General features: G+C 34.2%; 1 protein-coding gene across 1 annotated transcript in view; it reads right to left on the minus strand.

Annotated features, from left to right (window-relative positions):
• Positions 1-19233, minus strand: part of LOC148302872 (uncharacterized) — a gene marked incomplete at its 5' end in the record, with an annotated part of 143085 nt that overhangs the window by 50172 nt on the left and 73680 nt on the right. The window contains one exon of the mRNA XM_088270916.1: positions 104-226. Within this exon, the coding sequence (XP_088127042.1) occupies positions 104-226 (123 nt within the window). The remainder of the gene's footprint in view (positions 1-103; positions 227-19233) is intronic.

The following is a 19233-nucleotide window of genomic DNA, read 5'->3' on the forward strand; positions in this document are numbered from 1 at the left end:
GTTGAATCCGAAGGGGAAGCGTTTCACTTTTTCGTCTGATTCGGGCCAATACGCCCTACCGCAAAAAAATAGTTTTACTTAATATATTTTTTTAAACTGTTACCTCTCCGCAATGCTGCCGCTGCAGTGCTGTGACAGTGCTTGCGCCGCCATCGGCTGCGTGGCGCTCCGCCTGAGACCTGTGAGCTCGGCGGGGTCGGCTTGCAGGGCCGTCGAAGCGAGACCACTGAAATAAAGAAACGAAACGGTCAAACACAATGTTTTAAGTGTGTCCAAATCATTGTTCACAAACCTGGGTTTGTTCACTAAGGAATTATTTGCTTGGTTTAATTTATTAATGGTGTCATAGGCGTACAATGCGTGCAAGGAAAGTGATTTGCTGATGATCGTTGACAAATCCACATCCGTCTAAAGGACAAAAGTAGGCGGAAAGCAGTCGAAATGCGATCTCTCAGACGCATGTGTGACAAAACGACGAATGATAAACGTTCGGATGGTGAAATAAGGTGGGAATGCAAGACTGTGATAAACATTATCGATAAAATTAAGTGAAGTGTGTTGAGATGGTCTGGGCATATGAATCGTATGAGCAAAAAAATAATAGTTAAACAAATTCATGAGGCGAATGTACTAGGAAATAGGAGCAGAGGAAAACCGAGGAAAACTCAGCATAATCAATATTACAAATGCTTGGAAGTGATCATGTCTGGAGTCGGAATAATCGGCGGATATGTATGGGGAGATGCATAATTGTGGAAGAGGCAAATTTCTAACATTCTTCAGTTTTTTTCATTTTTTTTAAATGAATAACCCGCAAGGCCTCTACTCTTGTCTGCAGGTAGAATAGTTAGGATGGGCAAGGTAAATGTGAAAAACACACCACAAACACCCAGACCAATCGAAAATAAATCTTTCTTCAATTCATTTTGTAATTGGCGGGAATCGAGCCCGCGACGCCAGTATCGCAGTCGAGCGTCTACCCAACTATGCTACGGCGCCTGTCTTCTTTGCCTGTATTATTTTTAACAATTTTCCAGTAACATACATTCAAGTATTAGAATATTTGCCCATGTCGAAATTTTCCCAAGAATGACTTAAGTATTTAAAGTGCTATCATTCGCCTCTTTGTATGTATTGATCTTTTTTTTTATGAATAACTTAACGTCCAAGTGACTCTGAAATCTAGCTACGGCTTATGCAACACCGTTTATCATGTCCCTACTCAGGCTTCAACTGTATAAGTTTCATAGCCTATGCCTACTCGTGAGTGGATTTACTCTTTATGTTTAAAGTTAGGTACTATAATTTCATGTAATTCATGAGTGAAAATTCTAGGCAAAACACTCGCTATCTCGCTAGAGGCATGAGTTTATACATTTCTTTGATTATAAGTTAGCAGTGAAGTTACTTAGGTGTATGATTTTAATTCTTGATTTTACTCAGGTAGTGAATTTACTTGTTTATTCTTATTTCTATGTACATGTATTGATCTTTATGGACTTTCGTGATGGATTTGTCTTTATTTTGGGGCCACGGGGAGTGACCGTTCGTGACCAATTCATAATTAGTTTGTTCTGTCCATTTTAAAGTTCAGTGACGTACTGAAAAAATGTTGGTCTTTTGTTGTTGTTCCACGAGCTTGTCATTCGATACAATCGGCTGCGTTTTTACGTTTCGAACCGTGGGAAATTATTTATCCGACGAATATTTCGACTAGCTAATAAAAATAATAAATATGGATAGTATTTAATTTCTGTTCGCCTCCATAGCGCAATCGCGCTCAGCTACCGTTCTGGAGGTACCGGGTTCGATTCCAAGGGGGGGGGTCAAATAAATATAAGTGATTTTTCACTCTCATATTTATTCAATATTACCCTGGACTGGTACCTGAAGCGGAGGGCTGATCACCTTTCCTTCATGTGTTAACGATCAAGATAACACTGCAGTGCCCTATGCACCATTGGGGTGCGGATAAGGGTTTGAAGAAGAAGAAGAAGTTTATAATTTAATAAATAATAAATAAAACAATCATTGTATGACAGAATTAAAAACGAAGATATAAGAAAGGAATGTAAGGCTGAACAAGGAATAATTGAAAAGATTAGGAAGAGTTCTTTACAAAAGTATGGACACGTGGAGCGAATGGATAACGAGAGAATGACTAATAAAATATATGTGGCGAATGTGAGAGGGAAAACAGAACGAGGACGACCGAAAAAGTACGATCAGATCAATCAGAACCTAAAATCTGGCTGTGTCAAAAGTCTGCGTAATCGTAGGGCATGTATGACTAGATGTATGGATGTGAAGGAGGCGAGGAGTGTATGTCGGGACAGAAGAATGTGGCGTTCCATCCTTTCTGCCTACCCCTGCGTAGAAACGGCGTGATTACAGTAGTAGTAGTAATAAATAAACAACATTTTAAGTATTTGGACACACTCAAAATAATGTTAATAAATAAATTGCTCAAATAAGCTAAAATAAAAAATGAAAATTATATTTTCTAGCGTTTCTCAAGTATGTGAATATAATCCAGTATTCGGACATCACATACAAATGAAAGAGTAAATGGAGAAACCCAGATTTGTGAATAAGTATTTGGACACCCTGGAAATATTTATTACTTCATCGCTAAATTTGCTTAAAATGAATCTAGATATATTTATTTGAAAACTTCATAACCTCGTGCTTAAATAAATCAAAAATCAATTAATCATTTATATATATCAAAAACATATTTGCGCACGTGAATTTATACCGATAACAATGTTTTTATCATTTATTTTTGTTTTATTTTTAACTTGTTCACAAATCTGGATTATCTCCAATTATAGGAGTTATTTTTCATATTATTTTTTGACATCTCATCAATAGATGTCTCTAGTGAAGTTCTAGTGATTCAAAAACAATGTTTCTAAATTGGTTCGTATATATAGAACTTCCAAGAATTTGAGTAATGTGATTGTCAATAATGGGTAGAATTGGTGAATGTTACACGTATGTAGAGTGATCACTTAAACCAGCCTACGACGGTCTTCAGCCCCGTATATGCCCAGACTTCCACATTCTTCTTCATCTTTGATGAGATGTCAAAAAATAATGTTTTATTTTTATTTTTATAATAAGTAGGAAAAGGGGGATAGCAGCAGTGGATGGAGCACTCGGGGTTGCATACCCGTATTTATTTTTCAACAAATTTCCATGTTTTCAATTATCAAAATTAACTTCAAGCCATAGTGCTTATTGTATTATATCGTATATCTAAGCACAGTGTTTGCATATGGGAGATTTTTCGTTAGTATTTAAATATCGAATTTTGTCCGCCTCCGTAGTGTAATGGTCAGCACGTTCGGCTACCGTTCTGGAGGTCCCGGGTTCGATTCCCAAGGGGGGTAAAATAAAATATTAGTGATTTTTTCACTGTAACATTTATTCAATATTACCATGGACTGGTACCTGAAGCGGAGGGCTGATCACCCTTCCTTCATGTGTAAACGATCAAGATAACACTGCGTTTATATGACAGTGCCCTATGCACCATTGGGGTGCGGATAAGGGTTTATTATTATTTAAATATACATTTAAATAAAATTTCAAAATAGGTGTTTATTAAAAAAAAAAACTGGTTATCTTTACTCATCGTCCTCGAAAAAGAACGAGTCAACTTCAAGGATCAGCTGTTCCAGATCATACTGCGAGAGGTCCTCGTCGAATAAAGGATCATCATCATCCATAGCGCTAGTTACTTTCTAGTTTAGAGCATAGCAGATGCGACACGATCACTTGCTTTCTGGCTCAGACCACAGCAGATACAAGACGATTAGTTATTTTCTGGCCAGAACACAACAGATACGACACGATTAGTTATTCGTTGGCTCAAAGCACAACAGATACGACACCATTGGTTGTTTTCTGACTCAGAGCATAGCAGATACGATACGATCAGTTACTTTCTATCTCAGACCACAGCAGATACGGCAAGATTAGTTATTTGCTGGCTCAGACCACAGCAGACATGACACAACCAGCTGTTTTTTTTACAGCAGATATAACACGATCAGTTGCTTTCTAGCTCAAACCACAACAGATATGACACGATTAGTTATTTGCTGGCCAGAGCACACGAGATACGACACGACCAGTAATTTTCTGGCCCAGACCACAGCAGGTACGATACGATTATCGATTTGGGGCAAGGATTGCACGAAAATTATGTCACCGACCGATGTAGGATTTTAGTAACCGAATTTAGCGCGACGCGAGTTGTCTGTTCGCGTATACTAGCGTGACTAGACGCTGGGTTAGTCACTCAGGACAGGGATGGTCATTTTATTATGACACCTGAATTTTACAACGGTACTTTCGAACTAGACACGAGAGATCGAATTAAAAAACCGAATAATAAGGACTTCCTTAAAAGCAGTCATTACTGAATGAAGTTTTTGTTGAAATCTTAACGCAGATGAAGAAGAATATGGAATATAAGTCTGGGTATTTACACAACTCACGACCGGTTAATTAAAGTTTTACTTGGTAAATACAACTATTTCTTAAAATCTATTGTGACACGTGCGGATCGATGATGAAGATGCATAAAAATGATGCGGAATGCATCGAAAGACGTGTCACATGGATTTTAAAACAGCTATATCAAACGTTCTGACCAATATCACTAATCTGTTTTTGGTTGGTTGGAAGAGATTGCTTTTTTCGCAATAAGCCCGCCATTGTACTTATTTCTTTCATGTACTTCCATAAAGTTTAAATAAATAAAATAATTATTTTATGTATTCATTTTAAAATCAAACACAGATTTTTTGAGTCTACTAAGTTGTATTTTATTAAGAAAACACACAAAAAAATATATTGTGACAACTGTTTCGCGTAGTTATGGCATTTTCAAACGAATGAACAAAACGATCAATGAATGAAACGAAAAAAATCTGTGTTTGATTTAAAAATTAATACATAAATTAAAATGGGAGTTCTACAAACTAAACGCCAAATCAATAAATGAAATATTTAAAGTGATTTTAAAACAAAGTTTACTATATTAATAAACTTTGAATTTAATATTATAAAATTTAATATTTTCATTGTAAAGTTGACAACACCTGTCTTGCGCTATTATCTTATCTCAAGTACCTGAGTATAGTATAAGCGGCTGAGATAAAGAGATAGAAGAAACAGGAATAAATAATACAAGATAAGAGTCGGGATTATAATCCCGTAAAGCGGAATCCCGCAAAATTATTCCGTAATTTACGCGGGATAAATATATATTCTTCTTCTTCTACTTCACCTTTGAGTTCAAAAAAATATAAAAAATATATAAAAAAAATCCCTTACCGCACCCCAATGGTGCGTAGGGCACTGCTTCATATAAACGCAGTGTTATCTCGAACGTTTACACATGAAGGAAAGGTGATCAGCCCTCCACTTCAGGTACCAGTCCAGTGTAATATTGAATAAATATTAGAGTGAAAAAATCACTTATATTTATTAAACCACCCTGGGAATCGAACCCGGGACCTCCAGAACGGTAGGCGAGCATGCTGACCATTGCACTACGGAGGCGGACAACAAACAAAACACGTATGGTTTCTCGCGCAGCCAGTCGCGCACTGAATTAAATTTATAATTTATATTTGAAGCACTAATTTTGTGATTTTCCATTTTATGATTTAAATGAAACTTTGTTTTTTAACTTATGTATTTTTTTACAAAAATGTTAATTATATTAGTATATAACCACTCACCGAGATTTTTATGTCAACCGGTTTAGAGACGTACCCGTCTCTTCGTCAGGACAATCACTAACACAGCATGCAAACAATACCACCCTTTACCACCATAGCACCATTTACACACTCAAAACTACACAAAATGTCTAACACATGCGATTTTTGGTCGACCCGAAGGCCAACATATTAGTGCATTACAGGTCTAATTTTATTGCACGTTTAACCTCGGCTCGTAACGCATGTCTGTATTGAAAACTATAGTGCATGTTGGTCTTCGGGTCGACCAAAAATCGCATGTGTTAGACATTTTGTATACTTTTGAGTGTGTAAATGGTGCTATGGTGGTGAAGGGTAGTATTGTTTGCATGCTGTGTTAGTGATTGTCCTGACGAAGAGACGGGTACGTCTCGAAACCGGCAGACGTAAAAATCTCGGTGAGTGGTTATATACTAATTTTATTAACATTTTTGTAAAAAAATAAATAAAATATTAATCTACATATACCTCTAAGTACTTAATTAGATTAAAAATTATTGTAGGTGATAAATATTACGGACCTAATAATCGTAAATTTTCAACAAAATTTTATTGTTTATTTAGATTATTTATCTGACACTGGATTATACATCATACGGATGATAAATTGATACGTCATGGGTAGGTATACTGGCAAAAAACTCCAAGTAAAATCCCTGTTTGAATAATCCATGTTATTTAAAGCTTTTAACCTGAATAAGATACCCGCTATCAAACTTCAAGTAAAATTTACTTTTAAAACCACATATATATATATATATATATATATATATATATATATATATATATATATATATATATATATATATATATATATATATATATATATATATATATATATATATATATATATATATATATATATATATATATATATATATATATATATATATATATATATATATATATATATATATATATATATATAATATATATATATATATATATATATATATATATATATATATATATATATATATATATATATATATATATATATATATATATATATATATATATATATATATATATATATATATATATATATATATATATATATATATATATATATATATATATATATATATATATATATATATATATATATATATAATTATAATAATAAAACCCTTATCTGCACCCCAATGGTGCATAGGGCACTGCGTCATATAAACGCAGTGTTATCTTGATCGTTTACACATGAAGGAAAGGTGATCAGCCCTCCGCTTCAGGTACCAGTCCAGGGTAATATTGAATAAATATTACAGTGAAAAAATCTATAATAAATAAACTAATATTTATTTGACCCCCCTGGGAATCGAACCCGGGAACTTATATATATATATATATATATATATATATATATATATATATATATATATATATATATATATATATATATACACACATATGACGTTTCAAAATACTTAGTATATTTTGCCAGTTTATAGAACGCTGAAAACTTTACAATACTGCATCAAGTCAAAATTGCATATTTTCGAATTGACGTTTTTTGCCAGTACTTAAGTATCTGGTTGAAACCTTAGATAACTAAACTATGTTTGTAGATACAATGCCATTTGTGGATCGAACAATATTGATTCATTCGGTACATTTTCTTTCTTCACAGTTAATGTTACATACATATTATCGTAGTCATACAGGTGAAAGTGACCGAATGCATTGTTTTACAAAAACGTGATCATTGACTATTTGATATCTTACTAGCTTAATATTGCCCTGAAAAACATCCCAAAGGATTTTAAACTTGGAAGTATAACATATTGTAATAATAATAAAAAACCCTTATCCGCACCCCAATGGTGCATAGGGCACTGCGTCATATAAACGCAGTGTTATCTTGATCGTTTACACATGAAGGAAAGGTGATCAGCCCTCCGCCTCAGGTACCAGTCCAGGGTAATATTGAATAAATATGACAGTGAAAAAATCACATATTGACTTGGTAAAAATGACTAACTGCATTGATGTTTATTTTTCTTGCCAAGCAAAAGTGACTTAAATGGCCCTCCTAAACATTTTACGTTTTGGTAGTTGGTCACATTCTCCTGTACGACTACGATATAAAAACAATAAATAAAAACTTTACACTCATCGCAGTGAACACACGTTGACTACACTCTCAATTTCTTTGAAGATTTACCTGACACGACCTAACGAGAGAGAAACCACAACATAACCCACTTGGCCGTACACCGTGAACAATAAAAACAACAATAATAATAATAAATAACAATTAAAACGGTTACGTCATCACAGTATAATTGAACCGCTTGGGAAATTTACTGAACTCTCAAATTATGCTAATGAGACGAAAACAAGAGAATCGTACGGAACAACTTAGCTTTTGCATTCTTATCTGTTTTACTGACATGTATTTTCAACATTATAAGTGTCTAAACTTGAAGGGAAACATCTATCGTTATTTCATTTTTTATATATAAAAGTACAGCATCGAACAGATTTTGAAACAAAACTTTTTTTCGTATTTACAAAACCCTCTTAAAAAATGTTTTGGGGGTGTTCCTCGTATTATGGACCAGGGCTACTTCTTTCAGTGACTGAGATGATGAATAGCGAGAAGAATCATCCAATTCTACTGGAAAAGATACTACAAGAGATACAAAAACGAAGGCCAGATGGTAATGGAATATTTCAGCAGGATTTAACCTCCTGCCACAAACACAAAAAAAATATGAAATTTATCGCACAAAAATAATAAACTGTGTTGGAGTGGTCAAGAATTTTGCCAGACATAAACCTTATTGAGAATCTATCGGCAATCTGTAAGAACCGGCCTCTTCAAAATTGATTGCATTACGGTGGATTTTGTCCATAATCCAGGTATGGTTTCGATGCAAAAAAATGGCATCCACGTCCCAAAACCTTATATAAAGATGCCAAGAAGAGTACAATTTTTGACTGAGCCCAAATGAGATCATATTAAATATTAATTTGTGATATAACTAATAAATAAAATATTTTACAAAACTTTTTACGAAAATACAACAAAAAAAGTTTTCTTTCAATTAATCTGTTCGATGTTACAATTTAAAAGAAAACGAAGTATATTAAATTCAAAATGAATTCATCAGGGGGATTATTAGCATTTTATTCAATTGCTTTGTTTACTAAATTTAATAAAATTGAGTGATAGAAGAAAACTATTTGATCCGATTATTTTATGCAAAATTTTAGATAATATCTTAAACAATCCCTTGTACGCATGATAAATATTTACGTCCCAACCAGAAACACGTTAAACCGTCATATATTTTATTGTAATAACAGCCGGACAGTGTCTGGATTCAATACTCCTATACACCGAATGCAAAACCTCGGCAATGATTTCGCGGACCATATCGATATCTGGAATGTCACTTCCTAACTATAAAGCAATAATAATTACAATATTTCAGGCTAATGCATAGTTATATTTTTTATATATTCATCCTTGTTTACATTAGTAATTTTCGAACCAATATTACACTTAAAAAGAGAAGAAAAAAAACATGTTTTCATTGTATTATTTTATCGTAAAGTATACAACATGTAATATATTATGTACAAATTAGCTACGGCTGTTAATAAGGGAACATTTATAAACATTATAAAATTAACCAACTTTGATTTAACCACTTTTTTATTATTGGTACACTTTAACCTACCGGTTTCGACATGAACCTTGTCGAAACATTTAGGATTTTTTACGGAGTGTGAGGAAGTTTTTGGTAAGGGAATGTAATTAATTATGAGTATTTTAATGTTTTAGAATTTAATTCTATAACCCTGATTATGACACGGTTCTTGTCGAAACGAAAAGGTTAAAGTGTACTATTAATAAAAAGTTGTTAAAACAAAGTTGCTTCATTTTATAAAGTTTATAAAATGTGCCACAAAGTATCTGCGAAAAACATGAAAGAACATTTATTAATTTTAAAAAAATAAGGACTTTTTAAGACTAAAATTTCCAACAAACAACAAAGGACTGATGAAAACATCATTGTTATATTAAAATAAATTAAAAAGATACTCACGCGTAACGAATCAAATAAGCAAAGCGATAAATATTTTTTTTGGTACGAAAGCACTGAAAAATATTGCATGAAAGTTTCGCCTGAAAAAGTTTCTCTGAAAGTCCGCGATTCGCCTGAAAGCTCCCTCGCACTGCAGGCCCGCCGTCGCGACGTCGCGCGGTCGACTGGCGCTGCGACGCCTGCAGCCGAGGAGCCGTAATATGCCACATTCTATAGCCTGTAGGCGAGACGTACCGCGCGTATAGAGCGGGAGCCTCCAGGTACTATGAACGAAAGAGTGGGACGATATCAATTTCAAAACGACTTCATTGCTTTCATTAATTGATTTGGCAGTCACTCTGTAAAATCCATTAGCGTAGGTAAATTTCAAAACCACTTCATTTCTTTCATTAATTAATTCTGCAGCCACTTTGCAGTGATACCCATAAGCGTAAGACGATATTAATTTCAAAACGCCTTTAATTCTTTCATTAATTTAATCGGCAGTCATTTTGTGGTAAAATCCATAAACGTAGGACGATATGAATTTCAAAACGACTTAATTTATTTCATTAATTGATTTGGCAGTCACTTTGTAATATCCATTAGCGTAAGTTAATTTCAAAACGACTTAATTCCTTTCATTAATTGATTCGGCAATCGCTTTATGGTAAAATCTATCCATTTTCAATTTAAATTTCACTCGATAATCCCACTTTTTCTTGGACTCGATTGTGACATGTGTTTCGATGCATTCCGCATAATTTTCGTGTTTGAAAATGATACAGAATGCATCGGGACACGTGTCGCATTAGATTTTAAGAAAAAGTGTTATTTACCACGCGATATTTAAATTAAAAATCGATTTCATTTATCCATCTGATTTATCTTGAATCATTTATATAAGAAGAATTTTAATACATACGTTTGTATATAAACATATTCACCACATTGTGTTTGATATTAATGAAGTTTTATATTATTTATTGATTAGGCATTTACTTTGTGGAATGACATGATTATTTTATTAAAGTTAAACACTTGAATAGACCACTTTAATGAGTTTTATTGATATATACGACTAGTTTCGAAAACGACAGATATTTTCATTTTATGGTACAAATTAAATCAGTCGTTTTCGAAACTAGTCATGTATATAAATAAAACTCATTAAAGTGGTATATTCAAATGTTTAATTTTAATGAAGTTTCACAATACGGGTATTTTTCAACTGTATTGTCATCTTTGGTAATCTCAATGACGATGTTCTAAACCATAACAGTAAAATTTCATCAGACACATGAATGATTCGCGTCACCAATCGCATGTTACGTGGAGTCATTTCATCAAACGCGCTGAGGACAATGGCACGATGCAGTTTAGCAAGACGAGTTAATGCCAATTCTAATTATACTTTATTAGTTTGTTCGTGGAGCATTGCAATTTGGGTCGAACGCGAGTCAATCTAACGCTGTCAATATGTATACAATAATCTGTATTCGCAGTATTTGTACATAATGCAAACTATGCCATGTTCTCTCCGATTCCGCGACTTCACATGCTAGCCAATGCTTTTGATAGTATAGATTTATTTAATATATTGTTATCCACCTTGAAGTCTGTACATTTTCACCATATCTTCTCCGTGTTATAATGGATAAATTTCAACGTTATGTTTCACTTTCGCTGCTCGCTGATAGTGTATGAAGGAGACGTGTATTTACCAGTGCTTACTATTTGTTATTTTATTATTATTTTATGTTTAAGACTTTATGTTTCTCTATTACTGTATTCATTAGTGTATTTTTATATTAGATACTGTATATATATATATATATATATATTTATATATATATATATATATATATATATATATATATATATATATATATATATATATATATATATATATATATATATATATATATATGTATTATGTTAAAGGCTTTAAGTAAATAAGCCTTTTGTTTGAATGTTTTTTAATGAATAACCCGCAAAGCCTCTACTTTTATAGGCTTGGCTGTAGGTAAGATGGTGAGAATGGGGTAGGTAAATGAGAAAAATACTTTATAAACACCCAGTCCATCTGTAAGTAAATATTTCTTGAATTAAGTTCGCAATTGGCAGGTATCGAGCCCGCGACCCCAGTTTAGACGAGTAAAATTCATACTCAATCGACGTAAAAAAAAGGATTCAATACACTTTTCATTAATTTGTTGGAAAAACGTATTATTTAAAATTAAACGTGGGTACGAAACAAATTTTGAAAAAGTTAATTGATGTTTAATCAGCGTATTTCCCAATATTTCATTCTGACCAACAAAAAAAACAGACGTGTTCATGGTCAATAGAGTGTAAGACCCTCTCCAAGCACAAGAGCTTAGTCTCTTTATTGGAGAGGCACAGCGTAACAAGCATTAAGATATGTGAAAAGTAGAAAAGTCTAGCAAATGAATTTAAACAGTATTTTTTGTCTTCTTCTTCTTCTTTTTCTAGATCCTAAAGATCTGTTTGTGCCTCCGCTTGTAGCTCGTGGGATGTTGACTCCCAGCTGTCTTTCCACCTTTTTGGAGGTCTGCCTGGGGGTCTGCGTCCTTCAGGGATTCCTTGAAGGGCGATACTTGGAAGTCTGTCATCTGACATTCTCATACACCCCCGAGACCCGAGTCACATAACACATTACATGCGTAACTACGTATAAAGTTTTCCTAAGAACAATGATTTATATTTGAACAAATGTTTACAAGTTCCTTTTTGGAACCATATTAAATTAATAAATAAAAAATAACATAAATATCCGTCGAGTTCGTCCTTTTGCCGAGCGTCGCGGCGCTCGCCCGCAGGATTTCGGCGTCGTTCTCATTGTCTGGCTCCCGGATCGATATGTCTGCAATTTCCGCGCCAAAACATCGCCACGTGGCCGCGTGTGAGTGCACCAAACGTTCGTTTCATTGTTTACAACAGCATTGGGAATTGCATTGTCTCTCAGCATTGGTTCATTGAACTATGTATTATGCAATTAATTGCGATTCGGTCCGAGAAATGTATTCTTTCGCGTGTCGTTATTATGTTATTCATTGTCTTGTTGTTCGAGAGTCTGCTCAAGTCTGGTCGCGTTGGGTAAGGTTAGGTTTCGGTATCTCGTGTTTATCTTAGGTCTGTTGGCAATTCTCTACCAGCAGACGCTGCAGTTGAAGAATGGTTAGGTTAGGTTAGGTCTGTTGGCAATTCTACCAGCAAACGTAGCAATAATTGACGTACGGTAAGGTTAGGTAAGGTTAGGTTTTGTTATTATGCGATTCATTGTCTTGTTGTTCGAGAGTCTGCTCAAGTCTGGTCGCGTTGGGTAAGGTTAGGTTTCGGTATCTCGTGTTTATCTTAGGTCTGTTGGCAATTCTCTACCAGCAGACGCTGCAGTCGAAGTATGGTTAGGTTAGGCTAGGTCTGTTGGCAATTCTACCAGCAAACGCGGCAATAATTGACGTACGGTAAGGTTAGGTTAGGTAAGGTTTTGTTATTATGCGATTCATTGTATTGTTGTTCGAGAGTCTGCTCAGATCTAGTGGGACTGGGTAAGGTTAGATTCGGTATATCTCGTATTTGTTGGCAATTCTACCAGTAGACGCTGCAATAATTGACGTATGGTTTGGTTATTTTGCGATTCATTGTCTTGTTATTCAAAAATCTGCTCAAGTCTGTTCGGGTTGGGTAAGGTTAGGTTCGGTATATCTCGTGTTGGCAATTCTACCAGCAAACGCTGCAATAATTGACGTATGATTAGGTTAGGTTACGTTATGTGACTCATTGTCTTAGTGTTCGAAAATCTGCTTAAATCTGGCCGGGTTGGGTAAGGTTAGGTTCAGTATATCACGTATTTGTTGGCAATTCTACCAGTAGACGCTGCAATAATTGGCGTATGGTTAGGTTAGGTTAGATTAGGTTATTATGTGATTTATTGTGTTGCTATTCTTGAATCTGCTCAAGTCTGCTCGGGTTGGGTAAGGTTAGGTTCGGTATTTCTCGTGTTTCTTATGTTTGGTCTGTTGGCGATTCAACCAGAAAATAATGCATGAATGCTGCATTGTGGAATTGTGTAATTGGCTTTCTTTTTTTATGAATGTTACTATTTTGTGTTATATACTTTTACTAAATGTAAAGCTGTACAATTCCCAAATAAATAAAATAAATTGACGTATGGTTTAGTGAGATTGACTATATTGACATTTATCACTTACACACGTTTATCTTTGATAAGTTAGGTTAGGATCTGCATTAACTGATGCTACTTATAATGCCTACAATAATTTAGGTAAAGAAAGGTTCGCAAATATTTATATGGATGTTGAACAATGTACCCCTTTATATTTTAAATGAATATTTTAGCTTTTGAACTATCTAATTAACTAAACATAACGCCTTTTCCCTTACAGGTGTTGGCAAAGAGAATATAAAGTCACACCAATATGTCTTTGCAAACAATATTATCAAATTATATACATATACACATGTATATTAAAGAAGGCATTCCTAAAGGCACATATAGATAATAAATAAATATTGAATATTTGAGACTGTGAGATTTTTACCTATTTTTCGCAATGAAACCAAAAAAAAATGGTTGATCCTCCTAAATTTTGGACCAAAGTTGTCTGAAGAGTTGAGCTTTTCAGCCGAATTCCTGAAATAATTACGCGACTACATATTTCAGGCGATCTAACTGAATGAACACTCGGCGGGGTGGTTTCGTATTGCACTCTCGTATACCGCTATAACAGTATGTGCTGTACGTTTTCAAAGGGATGGTATCGACGTGTGTGTGTGTGTGTGTGTGTGTTTACGTTTCACTAGAAAGACTGTACACCAGTATTATGAATGCATTTCGCTGCAATGAATGCATACAGGATGCACTGGAGCGTCGGATGGGGGGTGATTAGCTTTATCAGCGGATAAAAGATCGAATAACTAAGGGATTAAGGGTAATTTGAAACATGCAGAGAATAATATGTTAAAATACCTTCTGGATAGAGAAAACACTACACGACACAATTAATTACAATGTAGTAACATTATATTATAATATTTGTATATACTGAATAAGTAGCAGGAATACAGTAGATGAAACTTTTAATCACAATGTACATACATCATACTGTATTATAATTTGCAATATTTTAGTTTAGTTTTTTGAACGTTTAACGAATAATTTAGAGGAAGTCATAAAATTATGAAATAATAACATCACAAAGAAAAGTGAATACCAAAATCGGTATTAGAAATATTTTAAAGTTGAAATCCTAAACTCAACACATGAGACCATTAGAGCCACATCAGGATGGATGCGTTCCCCAATATGCACCTATTAAATAAAATCATTTGACCCTCTTACCTCACTGGTTTCTACTGTTTTATTTTCGTTAAGTTTTTAGTAACATTAGCGAGTTGAATCAGTGACAAAAATATTGCATAGAAGCAGTGTTATCTTGATCGTCAAATATATGAAGAAAAGTGATCAGCCCTGCGCTTCAGGTATCAGTCTAAGGTTATATTCAATAAATATTAGAGTAAAAAGTCACTATACATATTTATTTTGACCACCTCTGGGAATCGAATCCTAGACCTACAGCACAGTACCCAAACGCGCTGACTATCACATTATTAGGCGAACAAAAACAGCTTCAGAACGAAACGAAACAAAGTCTGGGCATTTACGGGGCTGAAGACCATCATAGGCTGGTTTACGTGATCACTTTACACACGTGTAAAATTCACCAATTCTACCCATTATTGACAACCACACTAATCAAATTCTTGGAAGTTCTATAAATATGAACCAATTTTTGAAACATTGTTCATAAACCACTAGAACTTCACTAGAGACATCTATTGGTGAGATGAAAAGAAGCTTTTTATTGAGCAGAAACTCTTTTATTAGTATGCGAGGTCCGAATCCTGGATTATAATCACACACATGAGAAACGCCAGAAAATATCATTATCATTTTTATCATTTTAGCTTTTAATTTGACCAGATAATTTATCAAAATATTTAGGAAAATACTCCTATAATTGGAGATAATCCAGATTTGTGAACAAGTATTTGGACACACTCAAAATGTTGTAAATTTAATGTTTTATTTTTTAAGAAAACAAAATAAAATACCACGTAGCAAAAAAGTTTATCAATTATAAAAAAAGGTATTGAAGCATAAGAGAATATATAGCGTGTCCTAAACGCAGTTTACTAAATCCTATTCTTGATACTCTGCTATGCTTTCTTTATGACTGAGGCTGAGTAAGCACCAGGAACAATGCGACGACATGGCGAGGTATAATATTATGCCTCCAGGCGACTGAAAATGCTTTCAGCCTCTGCAGTTCACGTACTGCGCGGTTTTCAGCAAAACTCGAGTGCAGTCGCTGTGAAATGCATTTTTGCATCCAGAAATATGCACCTCACTGTACTTACACACCAAAGAGGCAAAGATGAAAAAAGGAGAGAAAAAAATGGTATTAAAAACAGAAATCGGCAGTCACTATGTGGCGATATCCATCCATTTTTACTCAAATTTCACTTGGTGAATACCACTATTTCTTAAAATCTATTGTGAAACCTATTTCGATGCATTTCGCGTCATTTTCAAATACCGTTTACGGTGTTAGAAAATGCAATGTCTCACCTGATGATGAGAACATCTGTATTTCTCGAAACAAGTGTTTACTTTAATAAACTCAAAAGTGGTATATAGATGAAAAATAATAAGACAACAACCATATAGTTTTTTTTCCTATGAACTCGTATTTGATATTTTATTATATAAAATGCAGTTCCACCAAGAAATGTCAGTATAAAACTTAAATCTCATAGATTAAGAAGTTCTTCTTCATCTATACTGAGATAACAGTGGAGAAACCCAGAATTGTGAACATGGATTGGGACACACCGAAAATGTAGTCATTTTTATATGTAATTTTTCATGGTTGATTATGAAATATGAAGACAGCTTTGGTGGCCCTAGTAGCAAGTTGAAAGTTCACCAAAAACGTTTTTTTCATCCCAAGCAAATAAAATTGGTATTACCTTATATTCGATTAAATATTCCGTTTATCAGACGATTTTGATATAATAAAAATACAAAAAACCAACAACTGGTCCAATTTATGATGTACGTGTATCAAATAGCAATATTGAAAGCTGTCCCACCGCATGCCCAGATCTGATACAGAAGCATCTAGGCTTCCTGGCAGATCTGCTCTTGCTAAGCATTTAAAAAAAAAATAAGCGAAATTTATTGAAAATGTGAAACAATATAAAATTGTATCCCGATTTTGCTGTGAATTTACATTTAAAAGCTTTCAAAATACCTGTCACTGCCAATCTTAATAAATACAAGATTGTAAGTAAAAAGCAATAAAGTATTGGATTCGTAGACCTTAGGCTCGTAGTGTAAATAAATAAGCGGTGCGCGGCAATGGCCGAATCCGACGCCGGCCGCCGACGCCACTCCACCGGGCAAGGTGAACGGGCGCCCGGGCGCTCGGGCGTCTAGACGCGCCGTGTAACGACCTCCTAGCGTCTCCTAGCCGCCTGGTAGCGGCCGACCACTTCGCAATACCCAAATAGGGTGTTTAAATGACTTTATGTATGGAATTTTAATATTTACTCTTTTCAATATCAGAATTAAGTTGAGGAATTTTATTTTTATTACTCTTAATCATTTTATGTTTTTATTTTTTCATCATATGTATTTATATTTCATCCGACACATGATTAAAAATTACAAAAATGTGCCCTTCTTAAATTTTTCGTACCGGGGACACATTTTAAAATGCTCATTTATAATGTAAAACTAAAAGAAAGAAAAAAAATATGACACACAATCAAATACGACATGGCCGAATGATGCTATTTAAGAACTACCCACTCCATTAATCCATTTATGAATTCTTCCAACCATTTTCGGCAACCAATGGTGCATAGGGCAAAGCATAGTATTGACGCGGCAAAATCTTGATCGTTACTTACATGAAGGCAAGGTGATCACTCCTTCGCTTCAGGGACTAGTCCAGGGTAATATTAAATAAATATAAGAGTGTAAACTCACTAATTGTGTCGGGTTGTAGTATCGTGATTAGTGTCGCGGACTCTTGAGTCAGAGTTTCTCCCACAATTTGATACGTATTTTAAATAATGAGCCGCGTAGGCTCACAAATAGTAATTGGAGTGTTTTTGTAAATAATAAAAGAAAAAAAAAATTTACGACCCCTCCCCGCCTGGGAATCTAACCCGGGACCTCCAGCACGGTAGCTTAACATGCTAACCATTACACCACGGAAGCACACTAAAATTTATTTACTACATTTTTTTCATTTCGAGAATACTAAAATTTTATTCACAAATATGCTGAAATCTCACTGAAGCAGCTGCTAACATATCGCTCACTCCTTTCAAGAACGTCATAAATCAAAAAACTTGATTTTTCAGGAGAACGTTTTTAAAGTTTAAAAATATAATACGATGTATTAAAAATAAATATCAAGCCACTTATTGAACTTTTTGCTGTGCAACAGATCTTTTTAGGTAAAACCTGAAGGTTTTTCCCCATTTGAAAAATATTAAGTAGGTATATTTAAAAAAAATAATTAAACAGTACCTTTTCTTCAAAATACAAAAACAAGACTTTCTGCCCTGTAGCGAGTAAAAATTAAGTTGAAAATATGCCTCTTTTGCTGGAATATAGTAAGTACATTTCCTGGGCATTCCGAAAACATGCACAACTGAAAATTGACGATTTTTGATTTATGACGTTCTTGAAAGAAGTGGGCGATTTGTCATTTAACATTTTAAATAAAAACTACAGTTCAAAGGGTTAATATTCGCGTAATCTCTAATGGAAAAACAACCTCCACGAATACTCCCTACGAAAGACCATTGTAAAATATGTATAATACTTAGGTACATTTGCATACACAAATATATGCTTTATCTCGTCCAGGATATTCCAATCCTTTCTTATGCGTCAAGGTTTTTAAAAAGAAAAAAAAAACTATGAAAGCGGCGGTTTTCCCTGTCTAAGACTGAATAATTTTTCATCCCCTTGGGGTGAGACAGACAGCCCTTATCTCAGCCATCTCATCAGAGATGGAGGTTCTACCGCTCGCTACTGAGACTGCATCAAATGAAGCTTTATGAAGTGACAAAGGCTTCTGCGCTGAAAAGAGGGATGTTTTTTTTTACATTTATGTATTAAAAACTAAATTTATCATTTATGTATTAAAAACACGTGATCGAGCCAATAAATTAATAACAATGAAAACAGTCAATAAACTGAATAAACGCGTGGAGTGCATAAAAAGAGCCATGTTTAGTATATAAAACATAGCATTCATTTACAACATTTTGAGTGTGTCTAAACTGTG

Source organism: Brachycentrus maculatus, unplaced genomic scaffold, assembly GCF_059751285.1.
Source record: "Brachycentrus maculatus isolate JH-2025_06_01 unplaced genomic scaffold, ASM5975128v1 h1tg000404l, whole genome shotgun sequence".
In the NCBI taxonomy this organism is placed as follows: Eukaryota; Metazoa; Arthropoda; class Insecta; order Trichoptera; family Brachycentridae; genus Brachycentrus; species Brachycentrus maculatus.